At 71.9% G+C, this 18,904-nt stretch overlaps 3 protein-coding genes across 8 annotated transcripts in view; 1 reads left to right on the top strand and 2 right to left on the bottom strand.

Annotated features, from left to right (window-relative positions):
• Positions 1-5,939: 5,939 nt before the first annotated feature.
• ATP5F1D (ATP synthase F1 subunit delta) lies at positions 5,940-9,427 on the bottom strand. Of its 5 annotated transcripts, none has more exons than XR_015707400.1 (6): positions 9,226-9,427; positions 8,142-8,295; positions 7,620-7,708; positions 6,946-7,073; positions 6,279-6,399; positions 5,940-6,069 (listed from the first exon to the last, which is right to left on the bottom strand). XR_015707400.1 is itself a non-coding variant. In XM_087769799.1 (6 exons), the coding sequence occupies exons 1-4, from the start codon at positions 9,355-9,357 to the stop codon at positions 6,951-6,953; spliced, it is 498 nt and encodes a 165-aa protein (XP_087625925.1). In that variant the 5' UTR covers positions 9,358-9,427; the 3' UTR covers positions 5,940-6,069; positions 6,319-6,362; positions 6,946-6,950. The 5 variants fall into 5 exon arrangements, 2 of the variants coding, with proteins under 2 accessions (XP_087625925.1, XP_087625924.1); XR_015707398.1 differs by having other exon boundaries at positions 6,319-6,399; XR_015707399.1 differs by having other exon boundaries at positions 6,279-6,362.
• A 127-nt stretch (positions 9,428-9,554) lies between these two features.
• Positions 9,555-16,641, top strand: CBARP (CACN subunit beta associated regulatory protein). The gene is made up of 10 exons (XM_087769795.1): positions 9,555-10,014; positions 11,865-11,936; positions 12,589-12,734; positions 12,821-12,882; positions 13,250-13,415; positions 13,486-13,660; positions 13,823-13,975; positions 14,283-14,490; positions 14,612-14,795; positions 15,101-16,641. Exons 2-10 carry the CDS (start codon positions 11,889-11,891, stop codon positions 16,281-16,283), a joined length of 2,325 nt encoding a protein of 774 aa, XP_087625921.1. The 5' UTR covers positions 9,555-10,014; positions 11,865-11,888; the 3' UTR covers positions 16,284-16,641.
• Positions 16,642-17,707: 1,066 nt separating this feature from the next.
• Positions 17,708-18,904, bottom strand: part of STK11 (serine/threonine kinase 11) — a 46,179-nt gene continuing 44,982 nt past the window's right edge. Inside the window, exon 10 of one of the 2 annotated variants that reach the window (XM_087769796.1) lies at positions 17,708-18,245. The gene's annotated coding sequence lies outside the window, so the exon portion shown is untranslated. The remainder of the gene's footprint in view (positions 18,246-18,904) is intronic. The other variant, XM_009469097.2, reaches the window with a different exon arrangement.

Here is an 18,904-nt window from a genome sequence, read left to right as displayed (position 1 = left end):
TGCAGGCAGGGAAGCTCCGCGCCCGGCTGGCCCCGTCTTGCTGGGTGGCAGCAGCCTCCCGCGCCGCTCTCCACCCCGGGGCAGGCAGGCACACCCCGTCATTACGCCCCACAGCAGCTGCCGGCGCTGCCCGGGCAGGGAGGGGGTGGCGGGGGGCAGAGCCGGCTGGCACGGCCAGGTGGGGACGAGGACGGGAGCCGGCCTGGCCAGGTGGGGACGGGGATGGCAGGAAGCCATCGCCTACCCGCTGCGTGGCCCTTGCCTGCCGGGGGGACGAGGGCAACGGGGGGCACGTGTCCCCTCCCTGCGTGGGACACTGCAGGGGCACCCCGAGCCCCGCGGTGGCCCCGGCACATGGGGGGAAGCAGACGGGGTCAGGCTCAGCAGCTGCTTGGGACGTGCCCCGCGGGGCCACGGCGCACAATGACCCCATTGAGGTCCCGCGGGGCGGCGGGGGGGCACCCAAGGTGGCGGTGGCAGAAGTGACTCCAGTGTCACGCCAGGCCTCAATCCCTGCTATTTATACCCAGCGGAGGGGCGGCCGCTCAGCACACAGGCGGCCTTTGAGGGAGCGGGGATGAAAACTGAAAATGTTGCCGTCCCCTCCTCCCCGCCGCACACCGGGGCATCCCCGAGGGCAGCCGGCCCCGGCCCCCGGCTTCCCCTCCCCACCCCGGGCCCCAGCCCGGCGCCAGCTCCGCCAGGAAGCGCCCCACCGCCGGGGCCAGCTGCAGCCGCTTCCTCCTGGCCAGCCCCGCCAGGAACCGGGGAGCCCACGGGGGCTCGGAGCCCCCGGCTGCGGCTCAGAGCCCCCGGCTGCGGCGAGGCGAGGGGAACCAAGCGGCGGACAGAGCCCCGGGGCTCGCAGGGGCTCACACCGGGACGCCTGGGTGCTGGATGCCGGGCTCCAGCCGGGAACTCCTTGGGAACCTCCCAGCTTTACCAAGGGCGAAGTCCCGGCACATCAAAGGCAGGCGGGGGCAGCAGGAACCAGGGCAGGAGCCTTTGGTCCCTGCCAGCGCCCAGCTCTGCCGCCCCACGGTGCTCCCACCGCCCCACGCCAGGGTCCTGTGCCGGCACACCTGGGTCCGGGGCTGTGCCCCCCCGCGGCGTGGCACCCAGCCCATCGCTGTGGCAACCGCCACCAGCTCCGGGTGTATTTTCTGCACCGGGGCCGCCGTGGGAACCTGGACAGGCGCCACCTCATTCCGCTCGGGCTCTCTGGGCCGCCTTTGTAGCCAGCGTCGAGCCCAGCTGGCAGCCGCTTCCTCCCCGGCCTCCCCCTGCCCCGTGCGGGTCATGGCCCCGGCCGGGGGGGCGGCGGGAGGGGGCTTCGCTCGGACCCCCAGCACGGGGCCGTGCGCCCCCCGTGGCTTTGGGCCGGCTCCAGCGAAGCCAAGTGTGAGCGGCCGCCAAGGCTGCCCCGAGCGAGGGCTGCGCCTGCGGCCCCCGGGGCCACCGAGCCCCTGCCAAGGCACCTGGGACCCCAGGGCAACGCGCCGCCCCCACTGCCCCTCGCCTGACCCCCGCAGCGCCGCGGGGGGACGCCCACAAGGGTGGCATCCCTGAGCAGCACAGGGCAGCGGCAGGGTCTGGGACTCCTCTGTCCCATCCCTGCTCTCCCCAGCCTGTAAGTGGCCTTCCCCATCCGTGCCTCAGTTTCCCCAAGAGAGAACCTGCCCCGGGCCAAGGGTTTGCCGCGTTCGCCAGCACAGCGCTCCGAGGCTGTTGGCCCGGGAGCGGCATGACAAGCACCGTCGTGCTGGCTACAACACCCGCCCTCTGCAACGCCCGTCGGCACTCGCTCCTGTGCCCGGATTTGGGGGTGAGGCCAGGGAGGCCGGCGGGGCGACGTCTCCCCACGGCTCCACCGCCATCTGCCGGCAAATCACCCCAGAAATGGGCCGGGACCGAGGAGCCACGGCTGGGCCAGATCCTGTGCGCCGCTGTGCCCCGAGCCCAGGACCCCCGCTCTGCCTGCCCTGCCCGCCGGGATTTTCCCGGAGCTCTGCCACGCTCCCACCACGGGGGCCACGTGCGTGGGAGGTCAGCGGAAGAGGAGCATTTTCCAGTGCTGGAAACGCAGAGGAAAAAGGTTGCAGGACGGAACGATTAACGCAGCGCGGGTTAATCATTACAGCAGCGCTCCCCCCAGAGAAGGAAGTTGCGAGGATACGGCCTTCGAGCCACCCAAGGGCAACGTGGCCCAAGGACACGGCCGGGCTGGCAGCGTGCAGAGCCTCTGCTGACCTTCCCACGCCGGGACCGGGGCTGCGGGCAGCAGCCCATGGCCGCAGGGGCCGGGGAGGGGTCCTGGCCGGAGCCAGCTCTGCACCTGGGTGCCGTGAAGCCTTGGCGGGCACAGGCGGGGTGCTGCCCAGCGCCGAGGCTCCCCGAGCTCCGCGCTCAGCCCCCCGGGCAGTGGGTGCAGGGACGAGGGGTGGGGGGCGGCCCTCGCAGCCCCGGCCCCGATGTCGCAACGGGGGCACCGAGGACGCGGGGCAAAAGCAGGGCGGCTGCGAGAGGCCAGGCGGGATCCCGAGCACCGCGGGTTTGGGCAGGGAGAGGGGCGGCTCTGCCAGATGAGTCAGTCCAGCCGGGGAATCCTGGGGCTGCAGTGGGGTTTGGGTTTGGTTTTTTTCCCTGCAGAGAGACAAGAGCTCGAACCTTTCCCCTGCATTTGGGATCTGGGTGGGACGGTGGAAATGCCATGTGGCCGAGCACGGGGAGGGGACGCCAGCGCCAGGAGATTCAGCCCAGCCCCTCTCGGAAATCGGCCCCCAAGAGAAGAGACGCCGCCGGCAGAAACAGTGATGCTTCACTTTCTGAGCGCTCCCGGCCCGGCTCCCCACCCTCCATCTGGCAGCAGAAGATGCAAGTCATGGGCAAAAGCCCTGGGTGGAAAGGAAGGAGGAGGGCGACGCGCCGGCCCCTCGCCCTGCTCACGCCATTTTCCAGGCAGCCCTTCCCTCCTGCGCGTTAACGTTTCCCTCTCACGCCCACCCCGCCCCGCCGCCCTCGAAAGCCGGAGACAAACAGATCCCAGGCTCCCCGTAAAAACTCCGCCGCTGCTCCCAGCCGCTGCGGCCCGCGGCTCCCTGCCCAGAGCGGGGACCGAAGCACAGGGCCAAGGTGCTGCCCCAGCACCCGCTGCCCCAAAAGGCGGCGGGGAAAGACCTCTCACCCCAGCCGCGGCTGCGGTCCCTGAGGGCACGTGCCAGCGTGCCAGGGACAGCTGAGCGCCGTGCCGGTGCTGCCGCCTGCCCGAGTGAGGCCGGTTTGGGGAGGAGAGGAGGGAGGATTCATGGCTGAATCACATCAGCTGTACAGGCATGGTCCACGCCGGGGCTTGACGCCCACCTCCCCGCCTGCCCTCGGCCGCGTCCATCCCCGCAGCATCGATGCCGAGCCGGGAGCGGGGAAGGGCCTCGCCTCCGGTTCAGCCACAGCCACACATCTCCTGTGCCAAGCAGAGAGTCAGAGACCATTTTCGTGGCATCCAGCGGGACGTGACTGATGGCGGCTCCCGGCGTGGGCAGAGGGAGCCGAGAGCTCAGCGCGGCGAGCCGGGGGAGGAGGAGAACGCTGCTCTCGGCAGAACCAGATAATTAGTGATGGGAAAGGACAGAGGCAGGTGAGGGGCTCAGAGCCGAGGCCACAGCGGCGGGACCCTGCGGGGACCGGGCTGGGCTGTGAGGGGGAGCAGGGAGAGGCCAGGAACGCCCCCACACATCGCCCCGCACCCCCAAACCGTGGGGCAGGGCGAGCGGGGCTGCCGTGGCACCTCCAGGGCGCAGGCAGCCCCTGCCCAGCACCGCTCTGGTCCTACCCAGCGGCGGCAGGGGGGCTTGGCGGAGGCAGGGTTTAGGAAAAAGCCCCTTCTCCACACCCCAGAGAGCCCCTGCCCAGGGGCCGAGCTGCCTCCCGCGGCACGGCGGGGGCACGGCCATCCCCAGGGTCCCTCGGCCACCCCGGCTGCGGGGCGAGCCGGGGGTGCCCCCGCTGCTCCCCCCAGACGCAGACTACGAGTCCCAGCAGGCGTCACGCGGCGGAGAGCCTGGGCAGGGCTGGATCGCTGCTGGCCCCCCGTCCCCCCGGAGCTGGCAGGAGGCAGTGGGAAGAGCTGCTGAGAGGACGCTGACGGAGACACTTTTTTCCCATCCTAAAAATAGCAGCTGGCCGTTTCCCCAGCTTCCCGGCCTCGCCAACGCTCTTCCATTAGATGAAAAAAAAAACCAAAAAAAACCCCAGCCACCTTCCGTCAGAAGGAGAGCGGCTGCGTGTGTCGAGAGAGGCACACGCACGCCGCAAATAGAAACCGGGGACAGAGGAGAGCGAGAGGGAGCGGAAGAGGGAGCGAAGCCGTCCGTCCCCAGTTATTCCCGAGACGTTTTAATTAGCACTCGCTCTGACTTTGAGGCTTTGCTTATGCACGGCGCAAAGTATGACCTTTAAAAAAAAAAAAAAAAGGAAAGAGAGGGGAAGGGAAGAGAAAGGCACTGGAGCAGCTCAGAAACTGAGAAGTCGGCTGAGCTTCAAATAGGCTCAGCGTCAGGCACTCAGAGGCTTTTAATAAGCTACAGAGTGAGAAATTTAACACCACAGGTACTATTTTTGATCACTTGTGGCGGGGGGGGGGGAGAGAAAGACAGAGCGAGCGAGAGGAGGGGGAGGAGGTGGCGGTGAGAAGAAGAGGAGGCAGCCAAGATTACATCCTGGGTGGCAGCGCCAAAAATAGCCGTGCCCCGCTCCGACTGTGGAGCCGCGGGGAGCCGAGCTCGCGGCCCGCGGGGAGGGCAGGCGGGAGGCCGAACCTGCCGCCCGCTGACCTTTGCTGGAGCAGCTGCCCACACAGGCAAGCCAACTCGCGTTCCCAGGCTGGAAGACTGCAGGGAAAAGGGGATTAGAGCGAGGCGGAGGGACCGCAGCCCCGTGCGCCCAGGGGCCAGCGGCTGCCTCGGCCTCCCCCGGCTGGCGAGCCGGCGCTGGGGGGGTTTGGGTGGCAGAGGGAACCTGAAATCCCTCTGGGGAGGCGTGGGGAGGACGGCACCGAGCGAGGAGCCCGGCAGCAGATGGTGCCGTTGGCAAGACGCGCATCCTCGGGCGTCTGGCACAGGCAGAACCGGCCCCTCGCTCGAACCCACTCCTTCCCAGCAGCGCTGCCATTTCTCGAGGCGCGTGGGGACCGGCGAGCTCGCTGCAGACACGCCAGCGCCTCCCGCTTCCTCCGGGCTGCGAGGACCCCAGGGCAGCCTCCTCGGACGGGGCTGCCGGCCAGCAAGCCCCCAGGCAAGCAGCAGCTTCAGCAGAGCAACATCAGCAGCCACCCCCGCCCCACACGGCTTCAGGAAAGACTCCCACCACCTACGGCATCTGCTTCCCTCTCCGCACCAAGCCTGTTTCCAAGGAGCAGGGGGAGATTTCCCCTGCTCTGGGCGCCACGCGCGCAGTGGAAATGCAGCAGCAGGGGAACGGGTCAAAGCCCGGGCAGCTGCTCTCCAGCTGCCAGAAGTACCGTGCAGGAACAGCCCGGCCGACGAGAATTCCCACGGCAACGGAGCCGGGAGGCTGAGCAAAAGCCAGCGCTGGGCGGGGCGGGGGAGTCAGGACAGGAAGCCTCTGGCGCAGACCTGCGCTGCCCCATGCGCGCCTCCTCCCACGCTGCCGTCATCCCGCTGTCCAGGTGGATTATTGGAGGTGGAGGTGGCTGACAGCACAGGGAGGGCGTTATAAAATCTGCCTGATAAGCCTCCCGTAGGTGAACCTCCCACAGGAATCCCCAGCCGAACCCCGGGGTGGCGCTGGACGTACACCTTCCCCGAGCGACTGTGCCCCGGCAGACCCCGGCGCGAGGGCAGGAGCCTGCCCCCGGGCACCCAGCCACCGGCGCGGCACAAGCTGCGATTTGCTGCCTCAGAAGCAGGTGACGTGCTACGAGATGGAATTACATTTCCTTTTAATTGATCAGAGCGTTTTCTCCGCCTCCGTTTGTCCCGCACCATCTGTACAATCGGGGAAGCCAGGACAAGTAGGACAGTCTGGGGTTTCTCTGCATCAACAGCGGCATTCCTGCAACACACAGAAGCGGAGTTGGTTTTAACGCGGGGTGGGCTCGGCAGAGCGGTGGATTCTGGTCCGAGGGCTTGGCCCCGGCTCAGGCTGTTCAACCGCTGCGAGCAAACAAGAGCCACCGGCTCTCTCAGACCTGACCTCGCGGGCCAAAGAGCGCAGGGGCCAGAGATCAGGGAGATAGCGGGGGAGCCGCTGCCCTGCTGTACCTGCTCCAGGGAGGCCGTCCGAGACGCTTCGGTGACTCACCTGCCCGGCACAGCACGCGCGCTGCCGCAGAGCAAGTCTCCCAACTGCCAGCACGTGGGACGAAGAGGGATGAGGCAGAGTCTTAGCGGGGTAGAGGGAAAAGGGGCCACGGGGTAAGCAGCCCGGCCTTGCCTCCCCCGAGACAGAAGCTGTTTGGTTTTAGTGGAAGGCAGCGTACGTGGAGCAGAGGCCAGGCATCGCTCTCCCTCCGGGGCCCCAGGCATCCTGCCTGCCCCCGAGCTGCCCGCTGGCGGGGCCCATCCCAGCGGAGACCTGGAGGCAGTGGCGAGGCCCCGGCAGTGGCTGCAGGCTCCCAGCCTGTCCCGGCGTCGGGCCGAAGCCCGCGGCACCGTGGCACGGCTCGGCGCGGCACCGGGCCCTGCTGCCATCTAGCGGCCCCGGGCCGGCCCCGGGCAGGGGCCCCCCCGTGAGTCCCCCAGAGCTGACACCCGGCCATGGAAGGGGACAGCTCCCGTGTCCCCGCTCCCCGAAACCCAGGCACAGACCCCTGCCCACCCCGGGCAGCCCCGCAGGCCTGGCTGCTGCGAGAAGCGCCCCGAGGGCAGCACAGAGCAGGGTCTCCAGAGCAGGTCTGGAAATCCCAGCCGGGACGTGGGTGACATTTACCTTAATTATTCCAGGGCTTTTACAAGGGCTTCGTTAGCTTCTACTTTAATCTGAGCTTCTGCTTTAGCCGCTTCATCGGATGCTGCGGCCATCTCTGAAACAGCCTTCTCCAGGTTTGATTTTGCAGTCTGAACACGAGAACACAAAGAACATGTCACCGAGAGACCGCCGCAGGACAGGTGACTTGTCCTACAGCCCTCGAGTCACTCCTCTCCCACCCCTCCCTTCACCGCAGCCGCTGCCCCGCGCACGGGGCCCCGCAGACCCGCTTACACGGCTGTGTTAGCAGCAGACGCCTTATCAACAGGCCCTGCTGGGGAAAAGCTGTTCCTGAGACTAAGAGGGGTGGGAAGGGGCAAGATCAGCATCTCGCCGAGGGGAGGGAAGTGGCCTGGAAAAGGGCTAACGACCGCACGGCTTCCTCTCCCCACAGCCGTGGAGAGTTCACCGAGGAGGAGCTGCGAGCCTTCGGTCCCGATCAGCGGGCGGTGGGGAAGCTCGGGGTGAAGGCAGAGCCCCCGGTCTGTGCTTTCCGCAGCCACAGGAGGCTCCTGAGACAACCGCCCCAGATGCGAGAAGCGGGGAGCGAATCCCCCTCCAGGAGGGAGCGCGGCTGCCAGGGCCTGCCCGAGGGAGGCAGGCGCAGCCCGGCCCACGGGCAGCGGGGTACTCACAGCCAGATCCAGCATGTCCATCGTCACCGCCTCCTCCGCCAGCACCTGCACGGTGGAGTCCGCATGGACCGTGACAGAGCCGCTGCTCACTGCAACGGCACAACGGCGGGGGCCGAGTCAGGCGGCGCGGGCAGGGCTGCCAGATGGGCCTCGTTTGGGGGTGCACGCACAGGACAGCACTGGCGAGCTGATCCCCAGAACCGCCGCGACCCCTTTGCCAAAACAAAACCTTGACGCCCACCGGGACTCGCTTCCTACCAAAAGGGAAGCTAAAGCAGGGGATGCTCTCAGCAGAACCAAGGAAGCCCGACCCCAGACCACGGCCTCGCACTGAGCCCCGTCTTCCAGGGCAGATCCCCCGCCCGAGGGCAGCTTCCAGCAGCCCCTGGGAGGCTGGGAAAGCAGAAATCCCTGGAAGCGCACCAGGGCACACCTTGATCGGCAGAGCCTCCCTTGCGAAAGCCCTGAGAACAACCCCCACGCACACTGTCCTCCCTCCCCAGCTCCGCCTGCTTTACTTACCAAAGTACTTAGTGGCCGTGCCGTCCTCAGCGTAGACCGTCACGACTCCCGGTTTGAGGACCTGCAGGGTGGGGACGTGAGAGGCCAGGATACCGAAGGAGCCGGTCAGCGTGGGCACGTCCACCTGCTTCACGTTGGCGCCGTTGTAAAACACCTGGACGGGGAGGGCAGAGCGGGTGGAAAGAGTCCGTCACCAGGAACGGAGAAGAAGGAGAGAGGTGGCTCCCCCCACCTCTGGAGAGCCGAGGGATGCGGTGGGCGGCCTGCTCCCACCCCGAGGGCCCGAGGGAGCAGCCCTGCTCCCAGCAGCTGGCAGGCCACGGGGTTTAACACACGGCACAGCGCGACCAGGACGGCCTGAACACAGGGCGGGAGCGGGGCCGGGCTCCGGAGGGGGGGTCCTGGCAAACGGAGCGGGAAAGCGCTCCGAGCCTGCCGAGAGGCGCGGCGGCGGCAGGGGGGCGGCGGGCGGAGACGTGAAGTGGGCGAGAGGCGAAGGGCGCAGCTGGGAGAAGCCCGGGAAGACGCAGGGAGACCTCGACGCCAACCGTCACCGCTCTGACGGGAGCGAGCGTCCCACGCGGCTCCGCCGCTGCCGCGCAAACCCAGCGCCCGGCCCTGCCCGGAGCCGCCGGCCCAGCCGCCCCCGCAGCCCCGCGGGGCCCGGGGGCAGGCGCTGCCCGTGCCCCGCCGCCGGCGGCGGTGCCCAGAAGCCGCCCCGGGGCGGAGGGGCCGGGCGGGGGGCGCAGGGCCGTCACCCCGCGGCGGGGGCGGGACGGGGAGGGGGGGGGCGGCTGCCGGGGAGCGGGGCCCGGCGGCGGCCCGAGGTCAGGGCCGAGGTCAGGGCCGAGGTCAGGGCCGTCGGCACGGCGGGAGCGGGGGCACCGCAGCGATCGCAGCGCAGCCCCGCCGCCCCCAGCCCGGCTCCCGCCCCCAGCCCCGGGCGCCGGCCCCAGCCCCGCCGCTCGCTCCCGCCCCAGCCCCCAGCGCAGGCCTCGCCCCGGGAGCCCGCAGCCGCCTCGGGCGAAACGGGGGCGACCGCGGGGGCCCGGGTCGGCGGGCGGGGGCCGGGCCCGCGGCCTACCTGCGTGGGCGAGGCGAAGGTGAAGGCCATGGGGGCCGGCCCGGCGGCGGGCTCGGCATAGCCGCGGGCGCGGGGCGGCGGCAGCGCCGGGCGGGCGGCGAGGCGCAGGACGAGGCGGCGGGCGCGGAACATGGCGGTGGCGGCGGCAAGGGCGAGCGGGCGGCGCGGGGCAGGCCGGGACGGCGGCGGGACTACAGCTCCCAGCCTGCCCCGCGCCGCGCCGCGACTACACGGCCCGTGGGGCGCCGGGCGCCGGCCGGAAGAGCCGCCATGGGGCGGGGCCGCGGGGGCGCATGGGAGCTGTAGTTCCCGCGCCCCGCCCGCCGCCGGTCCCGTTGGTCGGCGGGGCGGGGGTGGGGGGGGGCGCGGACCCGCAGAGCCCCGGCCCGGACCCCCCCCCTCCGCCCCGGGCGCCGCTGCGGGGCGATGGGGCCCGAGGGGCCGCCGCGACCCCCTCTCCCCCCCCCCCGGCTCCGGCCGTGCCCCGCAGCCCCGCCGGCTCGGGGGGCCGGTCCCGCCCCGCGCCCTGCCCGGGCCCGCGGGGGGCCCCAGCCTGCGGCCGCTCCCGGAGCTGCGGTGCCGGGGGCACCTGGGGCTGGGGGCGGGCAGGGGGCTGGGGGCAGGCAGGGCCGGTGCGGGCAGGGCTGGTGCAGGCAGGGCGCGGGGCAGCCCCTGTCCCCACGTGACGCCCGCGCCGCGCGGGGGCGGCTCCGGTTCATTCATAAATCCCGGGGCCGCCCCGCTGCACCGAGCGCAGCGGCGGCGATGGAGCCCCGGTCCCACTTGTAGGTGAGTTGTCCGGCCCCGCCGCCTCGCGACAGCCCGATATCGGGACAGCCGTCCCGGCCCGGCTGAGGGGAGCCCATCGCGCCCCACCGCGCGTGGAGGTCCCGGGGGCTCCTGCATCCCTGCCTGCATCCCTGCCTCACAGCACTGCCTGCATCCCTGCCTGCATCCCCGCCCCACAGCCCTGCTGCATCCCCCTCCCACAGCCCTGCCCCACAGCCTCCATCCCTGCCTGCATCCCTGTCTCCGTCACTGCCCGCATCCCTGCCCGCATCCCTGCCCACCTCCCGCATCCCCCGTGGCCGGGCTGGGGCCGGGGGCCGCGGCAGGCGGGGGAGCAGAGCGGGTCCCGCCAGCCCCCAGCGCAGCCCCGGGCCCCGCGGCGCGCACGGACACGCGTGGGGCTCGGACCCGCCCCCACGGGCGCCCACGGGCGGGAGCGCGGCAGCAGCGGGGTCCGGCCCCGCGCCCCGGCCCCGCCGCCAGACAATGGCGGGCCTGTTCCCGCCGGGTCGCCATGGAGACGGGATTCCTCCATGATGGGAACAGCGGGGACGTTCTTCCCGCCTCGGCCGGGGGTGCCCCTGCTCCCCTCGGCCCGGGGTCCCCCCCGGTCCCCCCGCGCCCCCGCAGCTCGGGGGGGCCCGCGGGCGGGTGTAGGCGGGGGGCCCGGCCCGGGGGCCCGCAGCGCCCCGCTGTCCCCCCGCGGGGGTCGCGGCGCAGCTTCGCCGCCAGCCGTGGCACCGTCGCCCCCGCGCCGTCCCCGCCAGCGGCTGCTCCCGCCCGGCCGCGGGCTCCGCTCGCGTTGTTCGCTGCCCCGATTTGGGGCGGCTTCCGAGCGCCCCGCTGAGCAGCGCCCGCCCCTGCCCCTGCCCCTGCCCCGGGGGCTCCCCCGGCGCCAGCATCGCCCGCCCGGCTCAGCCCCAGCCGCCTCCAGCAGCCCGGGACGCACGGACCCGCGGCGGGAGCCGGAGCTCGGCAGCCCCCGGGCAGAGCCCTCCCGGAGCCGCGCTGGGCGGTGCGGGAGGGCGAGGGGCTCTCGGCCGGGTGGCCGCGGGGTTCACGCCACAGCAGGGGTGCGGAGGTGGCCGTCTGTCCGGCCGTCTGTCCCCTGGCCCCGCTGGCTCTCGCTCCTCGGGAGCTCGGCCCTTCTCCATCGCCCGGGGGCCCGGGGGCAGCCCGGTCCCCTCCCGCGTGGGGACAGCCCGGTGGCGGGGCCGCTCTCCGCCTGACTCAGAAGCGTCGCCCGTGCTCCGGCGGCACCCACGCAGCTCCGTGCACAAAGGCGGGGGGCGGCCATCTGCCCCCCCCCCCCCCGCCCCCCCGCCGCCGGGGCAGCGCTGCCCCCCCGGGCCCCGCTCGGCAGCTCCGGCTCCAGCCTGGCGTGGGGAGCGCGGCTGCCGGTGCGGGGCTCCGCGGGGCCGGGGTCTGCGCCCCACGCGGGCCCGGGAGGCGCCGGGGCTGGGGGCCGGGGGGGAGCGGCGCCCGTCCCACCGGGGGCTGTGCCCGGCGAGGGGCGAGGGGGCTCCCCGGGGAGGGGCAGCGGGCCTGCCCCGCATCCCCCCAGCCCCGCATCCCTCGTCCCCGCATCCCCGCGTCCCTCCCTCCGCAGGCACCTTCCCTCCGCCCCTCCTGCCCACACCCTCCGCCCCTCCCTCCCTCCCTCCAGCCCCCCGCGCCTCCGGCCCCCCCGGCCGCACCCTCCCTCCCTCCGCATCCCGGGGCCTCCCTCCCGGCAGCTCCGCATCGCGGTGCCGGGCAGGGCCCGGGGCCGCCCCGGCCCCGCCGCCCCCGCCGCCCCCGCCGCCCCCGGCCCCGGCCCCGCCGCCTCCCTCTGTCTCCCCCCGCCGCAGGACGCGCTCGGGCCGGGACGGACCATGAGCGATGACCCGACAGCCTGGGACAACGCGACGGAGAGCGCCACGGTGAGCGGGACCCCCCGCCCGCCCCCGCCCGCGCTGCCGCCCCCGGGGTCCCGGGGGAGGGTGGGGACGCGCGTCCCGGCGCGGGGCAGTGCCCGGGACGCGGGGGCTCTGCGCGGGTGCCGCGGGGCCGGGGTCCGCGCCCGGGTGGGGACGGCGGCGGCGGCCACCCGGCGGCGGCGGCCACCCAGCGCCGCTGTCCCCCGCCCTGCTCCTCCGGCCCCGGGGGCGGGTGGCACCTCCCCGTGCCCTGCGCAGCCCCCCGCCGTGCTCTGCAGCCCCCCAGGGGGTGCTGGGGTCCAGGGGTCCTGGGTGCTGCCGCCGGATCGGCCCCTCTGCCGCAGCCGGGGCTGCTGGCCGGGGCGGGGGGCGAGCACCGGCCCCCGCGCCGGGACAGGGCTGGGGTCCCGGCCCCGCTCCCGCTCGGCGTGGGGGCCGCCGCCGGCTCTGCCCCCCGGCTGCCGTTGCCTTGGTGAAGGCAGGGCCCCGGCGCCGGCAGCAGGCCCGGGGGCGGCGGGGGAGTGCGGGCGCCGGGGAGCAGCGCCCGGCGGGGGTGCGGGAGGGGGCTGCCCCCCACCCGGCCGAGGCAGGGCTCGGGGCTGGGCCCTGTCCCCCCCGGCGTCCCCGGTGGCTCAGCCCCCGCCGCCCCGCGCAGGCGGTGCCCGGCGAGGTGACCCCCCAGGATGGCTACGTGCTGCTCCTCGCCCTGCTCTCCATCTTCATCGGGGGCACCCTGGTCCTGCTCTCCAGCATCCTGATCATCTGCCGCCGGTGCTGCGAGGCCGACCGCCGGCACTCCAGGTGGGGACGGGCCACGGGGCGTGCGGCACCGCGAAGGGGGCCGGGGGTGCCGGCGCAGGGCATCGCTGACCCTCCTCCCCCCGCAGAGCCAGCGATGACCCCGAGAAAACCAACACCACCTACCTGGACGACTCGCAGCCAGCCCAGGGTGAGTGCCACGGTGGGGCCGGGGGTGCCGCGGGGCCCTGCCAGCCGCCGCCCACCAGTAACACCAGCCGCACCCCAGCAGCACCCCCAGCTCCCGGGGGGAAGCAGCTCCTGGGCCCTCTCCTGGGTGCAGCCCCCAGCCCTGGGGCAGGGGTGGCCACAGACCCCCTGCGCCCTCCATCGCCCGTCCCAGAGGAGCCCTGGCTGCACGAGCAGGACGGGCGGCCGGGAGCAGGGACCGCCGGGAGCAGGGACCGCCGGGCTGGCGTCGAGGCCCGGGGTGCAGCAAGTTTGCCAGGCCTCAGCAGGGGAAGCTGGCACGCACCACGGCAGAGGGGGACCCTCGTTGCTGACCCCCTTCTCCGCAGATATCACCATCAAAGTGGAGGACCCCGACTGCCTGTCGTCCTCCAGCTACCGGGATGTGGAGAGCGAGCGGTTCCTGTCCTCCAGCTCCTCCACCGCCCGCCGTGTCTCCTTCAACGAGGCCGCGCTCTTCGACCAGGGCAAGAAGACCCAGGAGAAGGGGAGGAGGTGAGGCACCGGGCTGGGCTGGGGGGGCCGGGGGGCCGGGGCCACCCCTCCTAACCCCGCGGGCCGGCAGGTACACGCTGACGGAGGGGGACTTCCACCACCTGAAGAACGCCCGCCTGACCCACCTGCACCTCCCGCCGCCCGCCCTCAAGATCGTCACCATCCACGAGTGCGAGTCCAGCGAGAACAGCCTGGCCATGACGCCCCGCCTGCCCCCGCCCAAGCCCGGCCTCGCCATCTTCCAGGTGAGCCCCCGGCACCCGGCGGGATGGGGGGCCCGCAGCGCCCCAGGGAGGCACCGCTGGAGCTGGGGTGGGGGTCTCGGGGATGCGGGCATGGGAGGTCCTGGGGGCCCCTCCCGGCCCCCGGCCTCCTGCGCAGCCCCCTGAGCGCGCTCTGCCTTGCAGCCCCCCGCGGGGGCCCTGCCCCAGCCGGCGCTGCCCAGCCACGCCGTGTGCCCCAGCTCTGCCCTGCCCGGGGACACCTACAACTCCACCGTGGACACCAGCTTCACCGAGGCCAGCCCGTCCGCCTCCTCCGACTCCGGGGAGGGCCCCTCGGTGAGTGCTGGGGCAGGGGGGCCGCGGGGCGACCGCGCAGGGGAAGGGGCTCGGCAGCCCCAGCGTGGGGCCAGCCCCGCGCCCCCCCGGGCTGCCTGCCCCCCGCTCCGTGCTGGGGCTCCGGGGAGAGACGGGGGCACCCAGCTGGAAGCGGGCTCTGCCCCCCGCCCCGGCCCCGGGGGCCATTTGTGCATCTGCCGCAGCCGAGCTGGGCAGGAGCGGGACAAAGGAGCCGAGCTGGGGCCGGGGGGGCTGGGGGCCGTGCCTGGAGCTGAGCAGGCGCTGATGGCCCCCCTCGCCCCCCCAGTTCGCAGCAGCACCCAGGAGCGGGAAGGCGGCTGGGGTGGGCAGTGCCGGCCCCGGGGAGCCCCCCCCGGCCCCCGCGCAGGGCACCGTCCTGCAGTTCTTCACCCGCCTGCGCCGCCACGCCAGCCTGGACGGGGCCAGCCCCTACTTCAGGATCAAGAAGTGGAAGCTGGAGAGCACCCAGCGGGCCTCCAGCCTGGACACCAGAGGTGGGAGCCGGCGGGGGGCACGGCGCCGCGGGGCTGTGCCGGGCGGGTGGAGATGCGTGGGCGGGGGGGGGTCACCGTGCCGGGATGCGATGTCCCCCCAGCCCTGCCCTGCGTCCCCCAGGGTCCCCCAAACGGCGGCAGTTCCAGCGTCAGCGGGCGGCCAGCGAGAGCATGGACCAGGAGGACCGGGACCCTCACCAGACCGACATCATCCAGTACATCGCCCGCACGGACGATGTGGCCTTCCACCCCGCGGGCGGCCCCTTCCTGCCCTCCCCCGCCAGCCCCCCACCCTCTCTCGGCAGGTATTTTTCAGTAGATAGAGGGGACGGGGACGGGCGAGCCGGGCAGTGGGGGACCCCGCACCGCCCCGTGCACTGGGGGCTCCCGCCGTCGCGCAGCTCTGGTGGGGCGGCCATGGGGCAAGGGTCTTGGGCGAGGGGGTCCAGGGAGAGTCGGAAATGGGGAGGGTGGGTCGGGGCACGGGCAGGGTGCTGGGGACAGCATGGGGGACCGCGTGGCACCAGGGCACCGCCGCAAAGCCTGCAGGAGCTGGGCTGGCGTCTCCCCTGGCCGCTGCTCGGCCGTGACGCCGGGGCGGTGCCCGCAGGCTAGAGCCGGGCGAGGGGGGCGCGGGCAGCCCCGGCGAGGCGAGCGTCCCGGAGCAGCCCAGCGCCTACCACGACATCTGGAGCCTGCGCGCCTCGCTGGAGCTGTACGCCTCCTCCGAGCGGAGCAACGACCAGGACTCGGTGCGCAGTGACGGCGGGGACAGCATCTCCTCTGCCGGCGGCATGCCCCCTTGCCCCTCCTCCTCCCTGGACGAGGCTGAAGGCCCCGAGGAGAAGCTCTGGGGTCGGCCCAAGCCGGAGGAGTCGGAGCCCGGCACGCGCAAGCTGCTGCAGATGGACAGCGGCTACGCCTCCATCGAGGCGCCCAGCCGGGGGGGCGAGGAGGGGCCCCCCAAGGATCAGACGGCCTCCGAGAAGCGCATTTGCTTCACCAGCGCGGGACGGAAAGGCACCATCTTCGAGAGCTTCGAGGGCCGGGAGCCGGAGGAGGAGGAGGAAGAAGAGGAAGAGGAGGAGGAGGAGGAGGAGGGGAGCACGGTCCGGGGTGCAGCGGGTGGGGGACCCCCCCGTCCCCACAGCCCCCTGGCCTGGTCCCCGTACGGGCAGATGTTCCCGGGGCGGGACGCGCTGCCCCGGCGGGACTACAGCATCGACGAGAAGACGGACGCCCTGTTCAACGCCTTCGTGCGCCACGACCCCCAGTTCGACGAGTCGCCGCTGCGGGGGAAGCACCGCTCCCGCACCCACCTCCGCAAGCAGTGGCAGCACGCCAAGCAGTACAGCGACCCCGGCGTGCGCTACCCCGCGCTGGAGCGGCACCGCACGCCCCTGCGCCGCGGGGACAGCGCTAACTACCCCCTGGACGCCCGCTTCCACAGCCCCCTGCCCCGCATCATTAGCGCCGGCGACGAGGAGGCGGCGGAGGCGGCCGACGGGGTCCCCCCTGCCCCGGCGCTGCCCGACCCCGAGATCCAGGTGATCGTGGAGGAGCCCGGGGAGGCGGCCCCCGAGCCCAAGGCTGGCTCCGAGCCCCCCGGGGACGACGACTGCCCCGGCCCCGGGAGGTGCCTGGGGCTGGGCTCCGGCTCAGACCTGATGGACAAGATCGCCGGCAGCCTCGAGGAGCGGCTCTACGGGCACTTGAGGAAAGCGGGAGAGAGCACCGAGCGCGCGGTGGCTGTGGCGGCCAGCGATGCCCCCCCCGACCACAGCCCTGTCTAGGCCCGGCGTGAGGGGGAGAGACCCCGGTGCAGGGGGGCTCGGCCCGCAGCGGGTCTCGGGGCTCCATCCCCTTCTGCTGCCAGCGTGGGGAGCGGCCCGGTGCCCGGGGCGCCATGGGAAGGGTGGCCCCGGCACGGGAAGGCCAGGAGGGCGCATGGGGTCCCCTGGCCATACCCCCCCCACCGCGGGGGTCCGGTAGCGTGGGGTGGCCGAGCCCCCTCGCTCCCAGGAGCGAGGAGCCGGGTGGCAGCGGAGGGCCTGGGCCGGGGGTGCCCAGGGGGTCGGGACGCAGAGGTGGAGCAGAGCGATGGCCCCGAGGTCAGCGAGGAGGGACTTCGCTAATAAACCCCCAAACCCAGCTGAAGCCTGGTCCTTACCTCACGGCAGAGCTGTGTAGCAGATACACTCTCCCCCTCTCTCCGGTTTTTTACAAGCAATAATGCCTCCCGTCCGGCCGGGGAACGTCCTCACGAGGACGAGGAAGGGGCCGGAGCTGGGCACCCCCCCGGCCCCTGGGGGTGCCGCGGGGCCGCCCCGGCACGGGGCAGTTATTTGGGGAGGGGGAGTCGCCTCCCTGCGCCCCCCGGGCTGCCTGGCGCTGCAGGGAGCCTGGGAGCCAAACTGGAAGCGGGGGCCTGGGGCCGCCGTGCGGGGCAGGGGGGCGCTGGAGGGGTTCGTGCGTCCCCCCCCGGGGGCGCGGGCGAGCGCGGGCCCCGCAGCAGCGCCCCGAGGGCTGGGGGGCAGGACACGGGTGACCCCCGAGCGCCCCGCAGCCCCTGCCCTCGCTGGGAGCGCGGCGCCAGGCGGTCAGAGGATATTTATTGATTTTTACAGAGGTGGATGCTGCTGTTCCGGGGGAGGGGTTAGCTTTTTATTGGGTTTTTATTTGTGTTTCAAAGGATGGGTGAAAAAAAGGAAAAAAAAAAAAAATAAAAAGCCCCAGCTGTGTTACCGGGGGCTGGGCCGCGGGGCAGGCAGGGCACGGCCGAGGGCCCCGCGCCCTCCTCGGCCCCCCCATTGCATGCGAGCAGAGGCCGGGTCGCTCCTTCCCTCTGCCGAGTCTCTGTCCAAAGCACTAACTCGATCTACAACTCAGCATTTTTAAGTCTATAAACAAAGGAGAAAAAAAAAAAACCCAAACCAACTGTGACTTTTCTGAGCTTGCTTCTTACCTTCGGCCCCCGGGCCCGCGGCCCCCGGGCCGGCGCTGCTGGGAGAGCGGGGTTTGCCCGGGGGTCCCGCGCCCGCCGCCCCTCTTGCTGCGGGAGGAAGGACATGAAACCCACCTCGCTGTTTTCACTTTATTTGTTTTTCTTTAAAAAAAAAAAAAAAAAGAAAAGAAAAAAGACGACGAACGCACCCATTCCCTTTTCTGAGCCCTTTTACAGCATGCAGGTTTAATAGAGTTTTGCTTTGTCTTAATACCTGTTTTTTCTCCTCATCTGGTTTATTTTAAACACATCACGATGTGTAGGAATCTCTAAATATACCGCAAATATAAACAAAAAAAAAAGAGGAAAATATATAATATATAACAGTAGTCTAAAACATAAAGTGCACGGCAATGGCTTTGCACGACTTCTACACAGCCAGGGTGGGCACGGCTGGGCCCGGCGGGGAGCGGGGCGCGGGTCCCACCGCACCCCGGCCCCGCTCATCCCACCCTGCCCATCGCGAAATTAAAAACAGAATCAGTGTCTTGATTGGCAAAGAGTGATTGGGGAGGAGGGGCAGCATCGTCGCAGCCGGAGATCTCGTCCTCCAGGGTGGGAAGTGGGGTCTGGCCACCATCGGCTTCTGGTTCCTGGCGCTGTCCGGAGCGGGGCCGCGGGGAGGGGGGCTGTTTCCTTGGTTGGTTTCCTCTGGTTTCTTTTTGGGTCGCAAGCAGAGTCCGCTCCCAGGAGAGAGGCAGAGGTGGGGCGAGGATGGGGGACGCGGGCTGGCCCGGGCCCTGGGACGCTGCTTGTGGGAGAGGAGAGGAGGGGGCGTCAGGCAGGGCAGGGCTGGTGCCAAACCGGGGCGCAAGCCCCGGCTCTGCTCCTGGCCGCTGCTGCGACCACGGGCGGGTCGCACCCTGCCCCGGGCCTCCCTCTCCCGCCAGCGCCGCGCGGACGGGAGGGAGAGGGGGCCTGGGGTCCCCGGGAGGGGTGGGGGTGCTGGCACAGCGCCCGGCCCTCGGCCAGGTAACCCCGGACCTGCCCCCGACCCCGGGAAGCAAACACCCAAGGGGAAAACGCAGTCAAGGAACTTTGCGTACGCCAAGGAGAGAGCAGCGCTTTTTGGCTTTCAAAGGTTTTAAGGCGCCGACCAAAGCAGGGGCAGTGCAAGAGCGGGCAATTCCCAACGCGGCCGTCGCTGCGATGCTCGCGGGGGCTGGGGGGAGAGCGGAGGCAGTGACCGCACCAGCTCAGGCAGCCGCCACCGACCCTCTCCTCCTGAAACCGCTGGGCAGCTGCCGCGGGGCCCCCACGCCGGGCACCCGAGCGGGAAGGGGCGAGAGGAGCAGCAGATCCCCGGGGAGACCCAGATCCAAGGCATTTGCTTGCCGATAGAGTAACTCCCCATGCAGGTGACTCACTCCCAGCCATGAATTAAAGATGAAAGCTGCCACAGGGGCTGAG

This window comes from Nipponia nippon, unplaced genomic scaffold, assembly GCF_047370975.1.
Source record: "Nipponia nippon isolate SJK-2023a ecotype South Korea unplaced genomic scaffold, ASM4737097v1 scaffold_31, whole genome shotgun sequence".
Taxonomy (NCBI): domain Eukaryota; kingdom Metazoa; phylum Chordata; class Aves; order Pelecaniformes; family Threskiornithidae; genus Nipponia; species Nipponia nippon.
The sequence above is the reverse complement of the archived record's forward strand: the minus strand, read 5'-3'. Positions and strand labels throughout refer to the sequence as shown.